This window comes from Babylonia areolata, chromosome 3, assembly GCF_041734735.1.
Source record: "Babylonia areolata isolate BAREFJ2019XMU chromosome 3, ASM4173473v1, whole genome shotgun sequence".
Taxonomy (NCBI): Eukaryota; Metazoa; Mollusca; class Gastropoda; order Neogastropoda; family Buccinidae; genus Babylonia; species Babylonia areolata.
The window spans coordinates 23,189,567-23,209,201 of NC_134878.1; the positions used below are offsets into that span (position 1 = coordinate 23,189,567).

The following is a 19,635-nucleotide window of genomic DNA, read 5'->3' on the forward strand; positions in this document are numbered from 1 at the left end:
TGCAACACATGTTGAAATACACACACATGGATGCTGATTCATACACATATATATGTACAGAGCACACAGAATGGATAAATCAGAAACTGGTCTTGATGATGGCATTTCTACTGCAGTAGATATTTGTTTCTAACATGTAAACAACTGAAACAAATTTCTTAAAACCCACATATAATTCAGTCACAGAAGTACAGCTTCTGAAGTTATAGTGACTGCTGTGGGGCCCTGTTCTTGTGACTGTTGATATCTTGCTTCATTCACATGGAGCTGCTCAAACTGATTTTTCATTTACAAAGAGCTCATCAAAAACGTTTCACTGCCCCACTTAGTGAACATACACAGAACAAAGTATGATTTCTACCTACCACACCTTTTTAGCATAAAACAACAATAAATAAAATAACAAATAAATAAAATACAATCTGACCTGAAACATTCAGAAATATCAAAACTCTGTAAGACCTAGAATGTGAAGATTTGTGTGTATATGGTCTTTTTACGATCCTGCAGTTCTTCTAAAAAATGTACCAAATATTAACTTTGGGATAATCATTATTATTATTTCCTGTTATTCTTGTTGCCAGAATGGGGTTCCAAGAAGGAAATTTCAAATCAGGCAATTCCTTGGACTTTAATATTGGTGCCTTTGTAAAGAAGCTTGCTTTTACCACGTAATGAAAACAGACTTCAAAGCAACAACATGTGGACATGGAGGAACAATAAGTGACTGTGGTACTTACTGTGCAGGATGTTCCTGTTCTCCAGCTCCTCAAGGGTGGGCCTCAAACTCAATCGCCTGAAATCAACCACACACACAGCATGGTCAGTCATTTCTCCTGTCAACACAAACACTGCTTTCTGCAGATGACACGTTATGCTAATACATTCAGGAGATTATTCACTTTCTGAATACACTCATGCACAATATATATGGACATTTTTTGGGGTGTTGTTTTTGCTGCACACAGCTGACTGAGTACTTACATCAAGTTGTATAAAGAATGCTTACTTCGACACAATCTAACAGTCAGTTTCACAGTTATGTATTGTAATTGTACACTTATCTGTGTGTAGTTAAGCACTCACATGCATGTGTGGTGGTTTATGTATCTGAAAGATAATGAATGATTCCTAAGTATCTGAATAAAATCTTTAACAAAGAATTCAAGTAAAATAAAACTGATAATCACTGCGCTTTGTTAAAAATCAGAAATGTTAAAACTCAGACTGGCTTTTAAGGACCTTTGTTACATAGCTATTTATAAGGTACAATGTCTCCATCGTCTCTCAAGGTACAGACACCATGCCCTTTTGGTCGATACACAAAGTAATCACTATCACCAACCACACTCATGGATTTGCAACCGAAAGAATAAATGAAACCAACTTATGAATGCATTTTTTTGTTTCTAAGATGGTGGTGCCACCCACATAAAACTCTGAAACATAACCTTTCTTCTTTTTTTTGCTGAACGCGCTGTATACATATATACACACACACTGACAACATATCACAAATAAGATGGTCATACACATAAAATGTTACATATCTGTATGTCTATGAGTATATGTGTGCGTGACTAAAACTTGATTGAATGACACAGGAAAGGAATGATCAGCGCCCCGTCGTTGTGCAAATGACTGTTTGTGAAGCCCTTAGATCTTGGTCTCCGACCAAGGATAGGCACTCAGGCATGAGATTGGGAAATTGTGATGGAGTCTGAAAGGTGGGGGCCTGGGGGCAAAGCCCCCTGAAGCTGAAGGTTTTTCTCAATTTCAAACCATAAAATCTGCACTTGCGGGCCACCAATGCTGCTGAGGTATTCCAACCCACAGAAGACAAAAAATCAGTCCAATTCTTCCTAAATGGAAGTGTTTTTGCTTCCAAACCTGTAAAGTCAGCCTTGGGGGCATGATTTTCAAAATCGTGTCTCATGTGTGTGTGTGTGTGTGTGTGTATGTGTGTGTGTGGTTTCAATGCAACTCTGTGAATGTGAGAAAGAGAGACAGACAGACAGACAAAGAGATTGAGAATAGGGGTTGGTCTGGACATGGGAGGAAAGAGTTCAAGTTCATGCATATGCACTGCTTTAAATACAACTCTCTGTGTGTTAAACTCTTTGTGTGAGTGAGTGAGTGAGTGAGTGTGAGTGTGTGTGTGTGTGTGTGTGTGTGTGTGTGTGCGTGTGTGTGTGTGCTTGAAAGAGAGTGTGTGTGAGTGTGCACGCGCATGTGCATATTATTAAGCTCTGTGTGATTGTGTGAGTGCTCATAATATTATGTGTGCACATGTGCAAGTGTGAAGGAGAGAGAGAGAAAATAAGAAACAGAGTATGTGTATATGTGAAGGCATTCATGTGGTGTTGTTTTTTTCAAAGAGTGTGTGTGTGTGTGTGTGTGTGCGCGCGTGCATGTCTGCGTGCGCGCGCACGCGCATTCAATTCAGCTCTGTGTCTGTGCATGCGTGTATAACTTCAGTAATCTGGCCGGCTATAGGTCTCAAATCTAAATACACTGACTCTTGCCATGAGCTGTCTGTGCTACAGAAGCACCGGCTGTGGCTGTGTCAGAAAAGGCACTGACATCAATAAGTTGCTACAAAGTTTCTGTTTCAATCCCAACACTGAATGTTACTTGTGCTACAGTGGCAAACACTGGCAGCTTCTGCTGAACGAACAGAGGGTCAAGCAGATGTACCCATGGCCCTTGTGGCTTGACAGGGATGGAGATCGCACACACTGATGTATCTGTGCGTGCGCTCAAGTTTGTGTGTGTGTGTGCGCATGCGCTCAAATGTCTGTGCCGCGCGCGAGTGTGTGTGTGTGTGTGTGATCAACGGCATGTGCGTGCATGTGCGCGCGTGCATGCTTTTCACAGTGCTTTAGGAAACTTTCAGACTTCAATTTTGGTGCTCTGACAAGTCACTGGATCGCCTATCAAGGGGTCAACAAATGACGCTTTCGAAAGAGCATTCCGTTTTCATTTTTGACAGATCATCGGTAAACGATATAGAACGGCCCATCGGCTTTTTCTTTCTTTCTTTTTTCTTCTAGAAAACGGACGCTCCGTTTTTAATGCAAATGTGAAAACAGATTTCCGTGCCCAGACTGAAGATTTGCACCTGTACAATCTGACACCAATCGCACTTGGCCTTGCCCGCGGTGTCAACTTTGTGAATGGCGTCGCCTACCCGTAAAGCTTTTTCTTTTTTATTCTTCACTTCTGTTTTCACGATCTCATCTTGCCAGACCCAGTTCCACTTATTATTCATTCCTTTATCGATCTCTGCTGCAAAAATCCTCTAATCTTTTGCGAGTTTTCTTATTTTGTCAGTGACTGAAGACGATCGACGAAATCGGGTATCATTGCAAGTCATGAAGCCCGCGAGTGAGTTTTGTAATTCCCGACCGAATACGGATAAGCTGAATGATGACAGAGGAGCAACGGAACACTTATTCTCAATTGGTTCACTTATCCAAACTTGGGGTATTTTAACAAACACTGTGGGTCTGTCTTGTCGATCGGTCAGACAACGTTCGTGCAACCTTTGTGGGTCAGGGAAAACCCTCACCCCCACTCCACCCCTCCGATTTTCCCAACAGATTTACGCGAATCTCAAAAATGGCCTCTGGAGCCAATTTTCGGTCGGAAATCCGACTGTAGTCGGAAAAATCTCACGCCTGGCACTACATAAGCATCCACATCTTAACCCTCATCATAATCATCATCATCCCTTCCAACCACCCAACCTATATCCCACTCCAGTGCCCAGACACACACACTGCCAACCTGGTAAGTTTGGAGCCGATCTGTTCCCTGAGGTCTGCCTTCTCCCGTTCAGAGTGGGCAGGAATGATGTTCTTCTCCTCCAGGTCCTGCTTCGTTGGCCGGTTGCTCAGGAAACGGGCTAGACTGTCCTGACGAGCCACCTTGGCCGCCAACGAGCCTGTGGACACAGAAAACACACCATAAGAGTGTGTTGGCCTAGAGGTAACACGTCCACCTGGGAAGCAAGAGAATCTGAGCGTACTGGTTCAAATCCCATAGTCGTCAGTATTTTCTCCCCTTCAAAATAGACCTTGATTGGTGGTCTGGACGCTAGTCATTCGGATGATATGGCAAAAAAACTGAGGTCCTTTGTGCAGCATGCACTTAGCGCATGTAAAAGAACCCATGGCAACAAAAGGGTTTTCCCTGGCTAAATCCTGTAGAAAAAGCAAATATAATTGCAGGCAGGAAAAAATACCAAAAAAATGGGTGGTGCTCTTGAGTGTAGCGACAAGCAGCCTGAATTTCACACACAGAAGAAATCTGTTGTGATAAAAAAAAGAGTATTATAATACAATACAATATCTTTGCTGTCCCTGCCGTGTCACAGCCTTTAGTGTATTCTGGCTAAGTTGACACTGTCACGGAAGCCGACTGGTCGACAAAAAGTGAAAACTTACGGGACTGATCAAATATCTGAAAGCAACAGCTGATCCCCCTTGTAAACGTTGCATACCTGAACGTGAGTAAGAGCAACAGACATGAAAGGAGCACAACAGTTCTCAGTGTAGCTATCACGGTCATACACCTGTCTTTGATCTAACAATGCAGCAACAATGTCCTCCTTTTTTTTACAAAAACATAAATTCTGAATACAAGATTCTAGTTTTACATTGGAGATTCATGTCTGACTGGGACTAAGCAGCTTCTTGTCACTGTCTGTCACCATTACAGAGACAATAACACACCTTATCCCCAAACATCAATACCAAACATCTTATCCCATTGCTCATATGGTTCTTAAGTACTGCCCTCAAACATTCATCAGACCAACCCCCATCCCTATCAGAATCCTTCATGGCAATTCTAAGAAATAAACAATTTTTCATTTGTTTGACCTATAATCACAGGTACTCAAAAACACAAGATCAATGGCAAAGAACAACTTACTCTCCTCATAATCGTCTCTGTACTGAATCTCTCCACTGTCAGAATCAGAGTCGTCGTCTGGCAAATTGTCATAGTCAGGCTGTATTTGCTGGGGGTAGGGGGGCAGAACAGGGGGAGGAGGTGGAGGAGCCATGTTTTCCTTATCACTTTCACCAGCACCTCTGAAAAACCAAAATGAAAAGCTTTTAAAAATCAAACCGAAGGAAAACCTCCAACAACAGCTCTAACAAGCAACATAACACTCATCTTTATTCACACATCTCAACAATCAATAAACAGTGTACTCACAAAAATCATGCATTACCTAAGTAGCTGTATTTGTTCAAATAAGAATTAGAATTTTCCCTTGCCTGGCTAACTTATTCATTGCAACCAACACCAGTCTAATGTACGGACACCTGAAGGAGAGAAGGGTATTAATGCAAAAACATTTTGTCACTGATGGCTGGCTCAGAGTAACAGTGGCTTCCACATTACTGTACCATGGACAACTGCTGAATGGGATCTGGCTATGAATTATTTCCCCTGGCTTATCAGCCTGTTCTGATTTTTTAAGTTTTGGATATAACAAAGGTCACCTCTTGCTGTGAAGAGGATACTGATGGTTTTTATTTCATGTGCAAAAGAGTCTGTCAGCCATCTGTCTAACAGCCATGTTCATATGACATAAATTCTGTTCATTGTCTTTTGACAGAAACTGCAGTCCATGAACACAAAAAGACTATAAGTGTATTTTGTAAAGAAGGTATTCATTTTATATTAAAATGATGGATTTTTATTTTGTGAGGATGAAAATACTTTAGAATTGGGCTCTGAAAGTCAAGCACTTTAGAAATTACCATTTATTATCAGACTTTTTTGCTTCAAGTAATTTTTTTGCTTCAGTATCAGTGAGAATACAATAGAAAATATGGCAAAATACATATCACTAATCATCAGCGGAATGTTTCAGTGTGTGTATGTTGGGCCTGATCACTGAGCTTCAAACTTGGGGATCATACTACTGGGAAACAGCACATCTTCATACACTAATAAATATAACCATATGCACTGACAAATGACCATATGCACTAACAAATATGACCATATACACTGACAATTACGACCATATATACTGACAAATATGACCACATGCACTGACAAATATGACCACACACACTGACTGACACGACCATTGTTACAATACACCCCAATCCTAACAGACCCCCACCCCCACCCCCAAGGTCCAGCAGACTCACTGGGTGGCCACCAGCTGTGGGCGTGGAATGACGATGCCAACATGTCTGCCTGACACAGGGCCAGCAGCCGCCGCTCCCAGGTTGGGGGAGGCCTGAGCGGTTCATAGACAGGTTGAAAGACACGTCGGGTGCAGTGGGGGACGTCTCCAGGGGGCGGGACAGGCTGGAGGAGGTGGGGAAGGGAGGCGGGGGAGGGGCAGGGGACATGATGCCACCCTGACCGGAGCCCCCCTTCAGGGCACTTTTGTTGGGCCGACGTGACAGGTCTGGTTCACAGGCTGGGACGGCTTCGTAAGGGGGGTAGGGTCTGCCCGACTGGGCGTCGTCCTGGTATATCACATGACTCAGCTCCTCATCGTCGTCATCATCGGCAATCGCCAGAGACTCCGACTGCATAATCTGTACAGGTGCGGCATCTACAGTGGACAAAATAACAGTTCCACAGTACTGATAATATTCAAGACAAAACATTATCGTCGGAAAGAAATGCAGTACCACAACATACAATAAACAAAATGTTTCATGATATAGCGTTGATTTGAAAGAAATGTAATACCACAACATACAGTTAACAAACTGTTACATGATAAAGCATTGAAAGAAATGGAATACCACAAAATACAATCCATGAAAAAAATACAGAAGACACAGGAGTGTGGTTTAAGTATTACATTTTCATTTTGAAGGTCCTCAGTTTAAATCCTGGTCACAGCTCAAGGTGGGTTAGGGCTGGAGATAATATTTTTGTCTGATCATCTACACAAGCACAAGATCAATGCATAGTTCATGATACCGCCACCTGTGTCACCGATCATTGGGTCATAAAATGGAAACATGAACAATCCCAGCTTTTTCTCACACCAAAAAAGACTGGATAAATTTTTTTTTTTTTTTTTTTTTTTAAAGGTCAAGCAGATAAAAACGCTGTGGACGTACCTGAAATGACCACCTGACGTCGAGGCACTTGTGTGATTGAGCCAGAGGTGTTGACCTCCTCGTCCTCCCCACAGGAGCTGATGGACACACCCCGGCGCTGGACCTCCGTCGGGGGTGGGGGGGCCTCCTGGCTCTCCTCCGCTCTGGGGAAGGGGCTGGGGGGCTGGGGGCTGGGGGAGTGGCGGGGCTGGGGTCTGGGGGAGGGCTGGCGGGCGTTGGGGATGGGGCTGGGGGGCACGATGACCGGCCGCACGTGCGTGGAAGAAACTGGAAAAGGGCAAGTGGACAGTCATGAAAACACATTCCTTTGTTTTGCACAGCCTAGATTTCACTTCTGGAAAACCTTCAATTACATCTTGAAACAAAAGACCAGGCAGGCAATAATGCTACATGTCTTTTTCCTTCAAAGCAGCTTCTTGTTGTCTCATTCGTCACTTCAAAGTGTAACATCCACTCCTACACACACTCGCATAAACGTCATATAATTTCACACAGGGAAATAAACTCTTGTACTCAGCTTACCACAAACATGATGACCTTATTTTGTCATAGGAAATAAAACAAAAACAACAAAAAAACGTATGGCTGTAACACTATCTGCTGATATTAGGAAACATTATTTACACTGTCCCTTGACATTTACTGATTTAGAAACTCATAATTCACACTGTCCCTTGCCATTAAGTAACTGATTATTCACACTGTCCCTTGACAATAAGTAATTTATTATTCTCACTGCCCCTTGACATTGAGTAATTTATTATTCACACAGTCCCTTCACATTAAGTACCTGTAACTCATTATTCACACTGTCCCTTGACATTAAGTAACTCATTATTCACACTGTCCCTTGACATGAAGTAACTCATTATTCGCACTGTCCCTTAACATTAAGTACCGTAACTCATTATTCACACTGTCCCTTGCCATGAAGTAACTCATTATTCGCACTGACCCTTCACATTAAGTACCGTAACTCATTATTCACACTGTCCCTTGATATGAAGTAACTCGTTATTCACACTGTCCCTCGACATGAAGTAACTCATTATTCACACTGTCCCTTCACATTACGTAAATCATTATTCACACTGTCCCTTCACATTAAGTAACTCATTATTCACACTGTCCCTTGCCATGAAGTAACTCATTATTCACACTGTCCCTTGCCATGAAGTAAATCATTATTCACACTGTCCCTTGCCATGAAGTAAATCATTATTCACACTGTCCCTTCACATTAAGTAACTCATTATTCACACTGTCCCTCGACATGAAGTAACTCATTATTCACACTGTCCCTCGACATAACTCATTATTCACACTGTCCCTTGCCATGAAGTAAATCGTTATTCACACTGTCCCTTGACATGAAGTAACTCATTATTCACACTGTCCCTCGACATGAAGTAACTCATTATTCACACTGTCCCTTCACATTAAGTAACTCATTATTCACACTGTCCCTCGACATGAAGTAACTCATTATTCACACTGTCCCTTCACATTAAGTAAATCATTATTCACACTGTCCCTTCACATTAAGTAACTCATTATTCACAGAACCAAGAGGTGGAAAGAGAAAAACAGTCACCTTTCCTGTACCTGGCAGGCACAGATGCACACAATGCATTGTGACTGTAATAATAATAGAATCTGCTGCATCTTTTTGCCAGCCACTTTTGATTGAAGATTTATCACTTTCAGGCAATTTGTTTGCACTGACAGGCTTTTGAGACTTGAAAATCATATCCTATACTATCTCTAAAACTACTTTTTGACTTAAGATTTATCACTTTCGGGCAATTTGTTTACACTGACAGGCTTTTGAGACTTGAAAATCATATCGTATGAACTTTATTTTTTAAAAAGACATGTTTGCATTTAAAAATGAAGAAAAGACCAACTACTGGTTGTCTTCACTGTTTTAGTAACTTTTACTGATGTTTGTTGCTGACTTTGTTTATCTTGTCTTCATTAACAATAATCTTTCCGGTAGCTGGTTAGCACAGACACACATAATACATTGGGATTATTGCACAGTTTGATGTTGCTATTAAGGTAACTTATCTTTATACTTATATTAATACACACAAACAATCTGATTTTTAACAACCCATCCCCATCTTATTACTTATAAATATAAGATGTCACATCCATCTGCCTGTCTTGGGCTAATTAAAATTTCTTCTTCTTCTTTTTTTAAATCAAATTATTTCCAAGCAGTTATCTCCTCCGCTCAAAGAAGGCCTAATATCCACATTTTGTGAATATCTGGATTTTTTCCTTCTTTTTTTTTTTTTTTTATATATATATCCCCCCCCCCCTTCTCTGTCTCTCTCTCTCTCTCTCTCTTTTTTTTTTTTTTTTTTTTTTTTTTTTAGCTGAACTAATATCAAAATTTTGTGAAGACTGATTGTCTTTCTGGCTGATTTTTGTTTTTCCTTCTATCTTCATTTTTTTATTTTTTTTAAATTCCACACGTTGCTCACGAATGGAGCAATTCAGGTAACAATTTGTCAGCCTTACTTAGACCCATGTAACCACTGCATTGCTGGGCAGCACCCAGCAAGTCATGAAAAGCACTCACTCAAATGTCTTTATTACGGTTTATATTGCTGCTAATATCTCACATGTGTGTGTGTGTGTGTGTGTGTGTGTGTGTGTGTGTGTGTGTTTACTGAGCTTAAAAACGTGACAACTGGTTATTATGAACGTGCAATATGTAGGATGAATAATGTGCAATATGCAGAATGAATGTACAATGGAATATGTCTAATGCAACGTCCATATTCTAATATATTTCTGTTAATAATTACGATGTAATAATTAATTGCAATGTTTTAAAAGCGAATATGTGAAATGCTTTTATTTGAGAACATATGTTTATTACTCTTGTTTAATCAAGCAAACCGCGTGTGTGGGGTGGGTGGGGGGTGGGTGGGTGTGGGTGTGTGCTGATTATCTGGTTGTGGTTTTCCGCAATTTATCTCTATTCTTATCTTATCTATTATAATCAATGTGCAATATAGTAGGCTATGCTTATTATTATATTCAAAATAATGTTTCTTCATTCTTTCTGTTTTTACATTAAGAATACCAGTTATTACCTGCAGTGTGAGGATGTATGTATGAAACGGTGTATGTGATATTTTTTACATTTGTGTCTTCCTAATATTTGTAAAAGCTGTTGTTGACTTTTACATTTATTTTCCCCATGTTGTTTACTTGTCTGTGTTGTGATAATGCACCTGACCAAATTTCTCCAGTTGGAGATAATAAAGTTAATTCTTATTCTTATTCTTACATAGTGATTCCACCCCTTCTGAAATTGCTTTTTCTCTCCCAACTTGAAGATCAAACTTTATTTCTTATACAAACCTAAAATTAAGCTACCCTGCAAGAGAGAGTGTGTGCATGCATGTGTGTGTGTGTGTGTGTGTGTGTGAGAGAGAGAGAGAGAGTTGCAAGTCTGTGCATGACCTTATGTTTTCTTTCTTTCGGTTGGTTTATTCTCGGTTTTTGTTGTTTTTTTTGTTTTTGTTTTTTTGTTTTTTAACCTTTCCGTATCCATCCATATCAGTGGTGCATTACCTGTAATGTTGTTGTTGATGGGCGTGATCTCGGCCTGGGTGGTGACGGACACTGGCACCACAGCCTGTGAGGCAGGTAAGGACCCATCAGCGCTGGACAACGCTGTCACCGGGGTGGTGGGGAAGGGGGGTGTGGAGCTGACCACTCCTCCTCCCCCTTCCCCTCTGTCTGACAGAGCAGTGACAGCGGCACCATCGCCCTGTGCCCGGTTCTTGCTGTCATTCTCCTTTTTCTCCTCATCCGCCTCTTTTACACTCTCTGCAACACACAGACACATGTTCCCATGTCTTACTTCTGGGTAGGAGACCAAAAAAACACACGTTTCCAGAGACCTCGGCTTTGACACACAACCGACAGGCCTGGAGGAACCTGGTGAACAGTTCTGTGCAGTGCCCCAATACTTTACAGAGTGAAGGGGAGAGGAGGAGGAGGACGTGGAGGAGGAGACAAAGAGTGAAAAAGGTCTGTAGTATGGATAGATCTGTTCAGTGACTTGATGTTGGTAAGGATGTTGGTAAGTACTGATGCTTATCGTTGGTTACAATCACTTCCATGTTTCGTTTGTGGTTGGAGTTGTCAGATCTGTCACTGGTGTGTGTGTGTGTGTGTGTGTGTGTGTGTGTGTAAGAGTGTGTTGAAGAAGGCGAGAGGGCACACAGTTCATCATGACTTGTCTCTCGTTCAGGGCTTTACGTCTTCATGAACCAGACCCCCAGCAGTGAGAAAGGGAAGCAGGGGATAAGGAAAGAGAGGGAGGGAAAGAGAAGCTAGTGCATTATTTCTTTTTTGTGTCTTCTTTGTGGAAGACAGACTCCTGAAAAAGGTGTTCATTACTGGAAATTTTGTCCATATTTTCAATTTGTGTCCTTTTCTTTCAACAGGGGAAAGAATTTACCAGCAAATGAAGACAAGCTGCAAATGCTTGAAGTTGAAAATTACTGAAAAGAAAAGTGGCAACTAAAGTTCATGGAGCTGGTGCCAAGAGCCAGTACAAGTCAGGACAGCATGCCATCACAAACTGAACAGCACATGACTGATTAAGGGGTAAGGCTGACCAATGGCCACACCTGTTACACTACAGCCATGAGTTCCTTCCATGTGGGGTGCTTCTGGTGGTATGGAAATGCCTGTGTTGGGAAATGGCTATGACAAAGACTGTATCTCTGCTACATGGCTAAAAAAATAATCATAAATAAACTAGAAGTATGAAAAATTTCTGAATCATTCAAGCAAACTCTTGTCCTTGAAAATGAAAGGCCTTAAAGGGTAAGAACAGATACGCTGCTGCTTTAATATGAAATACTGCAAGATTAAAAAAACACACAAAAACACACACACACACACACAAACAAACATAACAGCCAGTATTGGATCATAACTAAACTGCATTACAAGTTTTGATTTTTAATTTTTATGGTGTGTACACATTGATGATGAGGCATTACCATCCTATCAATGATGAGGCATTACCATCCTTTCTATCCAGCCTCCCAATCCCTTCCAAAGCACACAACACGAGCAACACCTGTCTACCTTTTCCCATGAAGTCTTTCAAGTCATGTCTGGGGATGATGGACAGACAGCACTCTCACTCTTCACCCACCACCCCCATCCCCAATACCTGCCAGAGGTACTTGTTTACCTTTACACTTCCACGTTTTCCACACCTCTGTCCTTTCCCACCTTCCTCCCCACAGGGCTTTCCGTCCCTCCCAACACCCCTTCCCTCCGCTGGTGCCAGAAGCAAATTGGGGCTGCTTCCCCAGTTTACCTGAGGTTCACCTGGCTAGGGTGCTCTGTGTGCTGGCACCTGCCCAAGATCCAAGTCTAAACACACCTTCCTTTCACAACATCCCTTCCCCCCTGTTTTTCTGCCTGGGCCTGCAGGCAATAAAGCAGGCGCTGCATTGTGGATGATGCGCAAGAGTTTGTGGTTTTAGTTGCGAAGAATATCTGCTTGAAGGGGAGTGTGAGCACTGGGAAACGTACAGCGTGACCGATGGAAAATCCTGGATGCACTGCAAGGATGTGAGGGATGAAATGGAGTGAGGAGGCAGAGGCACAGAGAGAGAGAGAGAGGAGAGAGAGGGAGGGGGGGGGGGGTAGGATGGGATGAAGAGAGGAAATTCAGAACATATAAAAATCATTCAATGATGAAGATTTCAGGCATGGTCTATTCTTCAAATCTTGACAGTCTACATCTGCTATATAATGCACACATACATATGAAGAAGAAGAAAAGAAGAAAAAAGGGATACAGAAAACAACCACCAATGTACAGACAACGTGCATCAAGGAGAACACACAAACACAAAGACTGACAGCGACTGACATATGGATAGGACAGAGAGAGAGAGAGAGAGAGAGAGAGAGAGAGAGAATGTGATCTGTGTGTGCATGCCTAACAGCTCATGACTGTTTGTGAGTCAGTAACTGTGTGGGATGGTGAGTGCACCACACACACCCTAGTGTGCAGACAGAGGGAGGCAGAGAAAAAAAACTTGGGAAAAAAAGAGAAAGAGTGGAGGGAAGGGGCTGGGGTGGGGGAGGGGTACAGAGAGACACACAGAGAGAGAGGGGATGGGGGGGGGGGGAGAGAGAGAGAGGTAGAGAGACATACATAAATCAGTAAACATGCATCATGTCACACAGCATATATATATCTGCATGCATGTATTTTTTGTGAACAGGTACACTGACACACACTCACATTTATTCTCCATGTATTTGTATAATATTCCTGCTTGCACTCAACTCTGCTTCCTTTCTGGTAATCAAAGCCCTTCTGTTCAACTGCCCTCCTCCACACTCAATGTTCAACGACTCCAGTCAACATTCAGATTTCTTCCTGGTTGTTCCCCATCAGTGCATTTCAAAAGAGGGCTTTGGTATTCCCACATTCCCAAACCCATCCCCCCCCCCCTCCATCCTAACTCAGGAGACCTTGTGGTAGATCTGCACTAAGCAACCTGTTTTCTTTCTTCACGCTCTTCTTAATGTGCTTGTCAGTCATTGCAACCACGTTAGTCATCGCAAGTCGGTTCAGTAACTCTGAATTCCAATGAAGGTTTGCATGATCTCTTTACTTTGCGTGCGTGCGTGTGTGTGTGTGTGCTCCCATCCAGTGATTTTTTTTTTTTTTTTACTTTTATTTTTTAAATCCATTTCTTCCCCTCCCTATCCCTCCCTACTATGTTGACATTCACATGCTTGTCTTCAGGTGCAGTACATAACACGTGTGCTCATCCTGTATAGGCCTCTGACTACTGACAAGAAGAATGGAAGATCCCATGGATATTCAGTTTCCTGCATGCACATAGCCCACATTTGACATACACAGCAGTGGGGTTAAACTGAAGCGGTCAGAAATTTCCAAAGCCGTTGACAATGGCAATCAGAACAAGCATTCATAAGTTGCAAAATGGTTGACAATGGCAATGGGAACAATCTATACTTCTAATTCACCAAAAGATATGGGATTCCAAACCTCCCCTCCCTCCCCAACACACTGAAAACAATGGGTAATAACTTGTCTTTTGGATAACCGGCTCAAAATAAAAACAGTCTAAAAATGTTGTTTGTTTTCAGACTTTGAATGTATTGCACCACCATTAGACTTCTTGACTTTTTCATATCTTTTTTTTTTCTCCCGGTGGGGATGGAGCGTGGGGGATAAGAGAGATGGATCCAGCAAACTTGGTGGGTTTGTAAAGATTTCATTGTAGACTGAGTTGTGTTTTAACATGACTGATATTCACACAGGTCTGTGAACACACACAATCCTTTTCCATCTCAACTTAATGGTGGTCTTACAAAGTCCTACTATAGCACTGAAAAAAGAACAAATGAGTACCACAGAGGGAACCTTTGTGAAATAAAAATCATTTTGCAATGTGAATCATGGCCATATCATTGAGCTCACATCCATATGCCTATATGATTAAAAAGAAAAAGTTTTAGTGTTGAGAGAGAGAGACAGATGGAGTGGCTGACAGAGAGAGGAGAGACAGAGAGGGAGGAGAGACAGACAGAGAGAGACAGAGACAGACAGACAGACAGACACACACACACACACACACACACACACAGAGAAAGAGACTGAGAGAGAGGAAAAACACAGGACAAAATGTTTATATGCTTCCACAGTGCATTCTGATGACTTTGGAACAGAAAGGACGAATCCTAGTGCACACACACACGCACACACACCTCTCACCACACTCTCTGCAGATGCTGGCTGCCATGTGACACAAAATGTGGAACAATATCAGCCAGCTTACCTGTACGCCTGATGCTAACTTCAGCTAAGGGTATCAGGACAGACAGCCAGACACATCCATAACATTGTGCCTACAAGTCAGCCTCCCTGAAGGCACAGGATTCCTATAGTCTCACTCATCCAACCCCACCCCCCCAAGCCTCCAACTGCCTGCCTTCTTCACCTTCTCACCACCACCATCCACCCAAGTAAAAACACCTCTCCTATCTGGCTTACTTTGCCTATTACCTCCAGTTCCAGCAATGATTTTCCTGTCTTTTCTCAAGTCTTTCACAACAACCACAGAAACTGTTATTCTGGTCAATACACTGAAATTGCTCTTTGTAGAATACACTGCAACAAAGTGTGGTATATATATATATATATATATATATATATATATATATATATATATATATATACACACACACACACACAACTAAAAATGTGGTAGAAAATGATTAAATACACAAGTAAGGAAACAAATTCATTGATACATAAAATAAATTCAACAAATGAATTTCCCAAAGGCAAGTGACAGGTGAGAGAATGGGTTAAAAGAATTTCGTTTGATTAAAAAAAACAAAATGAAAAGCCAGACAGCTCAGGATAATGTGGTAAAGAGGCTGAAGAAAGGATAGTGTGGCATAAAAATATTTGATCTTATTCAATTTATTTGCCTTTAGAAAGAAAATGTATTGCATAATCTGTGAGTACCACTCTTTTGTTCTCCAATATCCTTATCTTTTCAATTCACGTTTCTTTTTTCGGGGTGTGGAGAGGGCAGTGGTGAGAGGGGTTGTTAATCTGTAGGTCAAATTACCAAAATAAAAAATGTCAGTCATAAACAACCATCCCATCGCCCATTCCCCTACACACACAAAAAAAAAAACACACACAATCACATATCGGATGTGATCAATAGAAAGATGCAAGAGAATATCCTGAACCCTAGTGATTTATTCAAATGCGATGACTGTCAAAAACACTCGCCAACTATATATTTCACTGCATGCGTATTAGATGACTGTTTCTTTCATTGTTCCTTTAGTTTTTTGTTGTGTCTATTAATCCTTTCTGGATTTTATGACAATAAATGAAGTCGAAGTCGAAGTCACACACACAAACACACACACCCAACCACCACACACACACCAACCACCACACACACACACACAGTGTGTGTGTGTGTGTGTGTGTCTCTAAACAAACTGCAAATATAAAGGAGAGGAAAAAGCAGTCATTAAAAGGCACCACAGAGAAACAATCCATGCACATTCAACACTTGAAAAAAAACTACACGTTACGTTACGCAGAAACAAACTCAGCACACTCAAAATAAAATAAAATGAAAATTGGGGAATCTTTTTATGAGGATAGTGGAAACACCAAGGGACAGTCTTCATCAAAAGTTATGTGGGGCAAAAGAAGCAACAGCAAATCAACACTATCACCAGAACAACCACTGATTTTTTTTTTTTTTTTTTTTATCCAAAAAGGAAGGAAGGAAAGAAGTTGAACACACATATGCATGCAAAAAAAAAAAAAAAAAAAAGAAAGAAAAAAAATCACTCAGCACCGAATGTGTGGCTTGAAGCAGAGTGCTAACCTGACTCATTCATTGCGCAGAACACAGCGGAGAGAATGAAATGAGTTCTTCAACAACACAGATCCTGCACGTGCGGTTGGGCGAACACAGACACACGAGAACCACACACACACACACAAGCCCTGCGGTGATGATGCAGTGGCCTGGCCACATTGCGTAATGTTGTGTCACATGACGCATGCAACAACGCGGTGTCTTCTGGAAATCTCTAGTTAAAAGGTCACAATGCTTCCTGTTTCTGAGACTGACGACTGGAACTGTGAGAAATCGTTCATTGTAATGTAGCACACACAACAAACACAGCTTCAGTCTGATATCACTGATGGTGGTGAATAAACTTTCAATGTGTTTATTTTTGGTTGTTGTTGTTTTTTGTTTTTTTTTAATCAGTCAAAACAAAATAAAATAAAATAAAATAAATATTAAAAAAAAACCTGATGGTATATCGAGTTTAAATGAATCAAATCAAAAGTTAGCAAACAGCAAAACTCATCCTCTAATGCACTGTAAATAAAGGGAAAAGGAGGAGTTTGTATTATACTCCATGTTTGGTGTTTACATATACTTACCATGTCAAACTGATGCAAACTAGGCCTATGGTTTGCTCTGTTTGGCCAAATTTCGCGCGGCTAACAGTGAAAAGACGCCCCTCTTAGTCTGGCCCGCTCTTAGCCAATCAAACTAATAAAGGGAAATAGATGTGAATAAACACAATGAAAACAAAACATACCAATCAACAGATAACTGAATAACAATTTCATCAATAACAAAATAACACAGAAAAACACCCAAACCTATCTGTCAACAAAACGGATATGCTCTGTACATGTAGACAGATAACCCTTCAGGCCTTTAGGAACACACAAAGGCACAATGGAGAAAAAGATGTCAAACAAAAACAAAACATCGACCATGACTGCCATGGATATTCTCAACCACTCTACTCTCCTTAGCAGTGCTGACTCAGGCAGGGGGGGGGGGGGGAAAATCAATTATCAGAAGAATAGAAACTTTCAATTAAGCAGAGGAATGTTTTCAGCTTAGTTCCAAAGCAGTAAGCATCACAACATAAAAAAACAACATCATGACACATGTCATGGGAAAGAAGCAGGCAGAGGGGGTGAGGGGGAGGTGTGGCAGCTTCTAAGTTCATTGAAAAAGGACAAAGTTACAATCCTTCTTCCAAATACGGCATACATACGGCAGCTTAACTTCTCACAGCCAAAACAGTTCCCCTCTCCCCCTTCCCTCCATCCATTCTTACCCCTGCTCTGTTGCAATTCCCCTTTCTGAAATCTCCGCTCATACAAACAAATAATATTCAGTGAGCATATCATGCATGTGAGCATTGTGTTTGTGTTTGTATGTGTGTGTGTGTGTGTGTGTGTGTGAGTGTGTGTGTGTGTGTGTGTGAGATATGAAATTGTGCATGCACTGCTTGTAAGCATATATTTGAAAATCTTTTCTTCAAATACAATTTTAATGTTTGACGTATCTGCACATTATTTTGTTAAACTACAGTTATGAATAAGCATAATCAAACCACATGGAAAAACAAGACTATTGTCAGTGTTGATTTGATACAGTAATGTTTCCTTGGCCGTGGAAAGCCTCTGCACTGAATCACCCACACACATCCCTCTCCAAATGTCTTCCAAACTTTCACCACTCTTGCATTCAAAATCAATATATATAACTTTTGGGGCTGGGTGAGAGGTGTGTGTGTGTGTGTGTGTGTGTGTGTGTGTGTGTGTGTGTGTGTGTGAATTTGGATTCCCCCCCCTGCCCCTTCCCTCCCTCCATACAGCAAAAAATACTCCTACATCCAAGCGGATGCTGAGAGAAAAACATCAGATGTCTCACCTTCCATCCCCTTTTTGTCCAGCATGGCAGTGACAACACCAACACCAGATGGATTCACTGTACACCACAACACCCAAATCACCTGCCCCACCCACAACGATCTCACCTTCACCGTCTGACCACGCCAAGTCAAAATCAAACGATAGCTGACGACGAATCATCAAGCAAACTGTTTGGCAGCTTGTGTGAACAACTGTCACCCTGCTCAGTCATAAAATCGTTCAGTTTCTTTCCTTTCTCTTTGATGCTGCTTTCCCCCGGAGATGTATGTATGGTATTCCACACGCTGTCCTTTTTTCTAGCCCCAAGTTCAACTCAACTGCTTGTCTTAATAAATCTGCAACATCACGTTAACACTGTGCCTCAAAATCTTTTAAATAATGTTCATCAAGGACCTTTGGGCAGCAATGCAGTGTACTTGGTGTCAAGTTTATTTTGCTTCCAGATTCTGCAGTTCCAATATCATGATTAGGAATCTTGTGGGTGTGTTTGCTTATTCCTAACCACCATGAAGAACACTGTCACACTGCCTGCACAAAGACTTTTATACCTAAAGCAACACTTCAAATATTCTATTTTTCTAAACTCTCACTTTTTCTTCTTTCTTTTTTTCTTCTTCTTTTTTTTTCTCTCCCCAGTACGTGTGGGTGGCGAGTGGATGTTCTTCACACAACAGGCAGCTGAAGAGTTTTTCACTTGACAGACAGGCCAGGAATCTGTTGACTTGGTCTATCACTATCAGTGTTCACGATGCCCACACCATCAACACAACAGAGCGATAGCCAGGAGATAATAAGCCAGCATGCACAGCGCTGAGGGCTGACTGCTGTGTGGCTGTGCGGAGGCAAGGGGAGGCCAGCAGAGGCCAGGTGTGTGCTGGCAGCCAGTAGAGGCAGGATGGGAAAGTGGCACGGCAGGCACAGGTACACTATCTCTCTGGCTTCAGAATTAAGGTGTGGTCCAGGTAGCATGGAACCAGGCCAGCTACTTCATAAAAATCAGCCCAGCCCTCCCCCACCCCACCCTCCTCTCTACCATCACCAGCCACCACCACCTCATTTCCTGATCAATACTTCTTCATCCTCTTCTTTACACAGCTACCATCATTTGAAATTATAAAAAGGAATCCAACCCACAGCTAGGGAGACACCTGGGTGGGATTTTGTGCTGATGCATACATGTGTGGACAGGCACATGCA

At 41.7% G+C, this 19,635-nt stretch overlaps 1 protein-coding gene across 1 annotated transcript in view; it reads right to left on the bottom strand.

Moving 5' to 3' along the window:
• The window catches only part of LOC143280260 (uncharacterized), an 84,112-nt gene that overhangs the window by 8,696 nt on the left and 55,781 nt on the right, over positions 1–19,635 (bottom strand). The window contains exons 4-9 of the mRNA XM_076584891.1: positions 10,707–10,964; positions 7,113–7,379; positions 6,139–6,592; positions 4,939–5,099; positions 3,790–3,946; positions 741–796 (exon numbers count right to left, since the gene is read on the bottom strand). Of these exons, the coding sequence (XP_076441006.1) occupies positions 741–796; positions 3,790–3,946; positions 4,939–5,099; positions 6,139–6,592; positions 7,113–7,379; positions 10,707–10,964 (1,353 nt within the window). The remainder of the gene's footprint in view (positions 1–740; positions 797–3,789; positions 3,947–4,938; positions 5,100–6,138; positions 6,593–7,112; positions 7,380–10,706; positions 10,965–19,635) is intronic.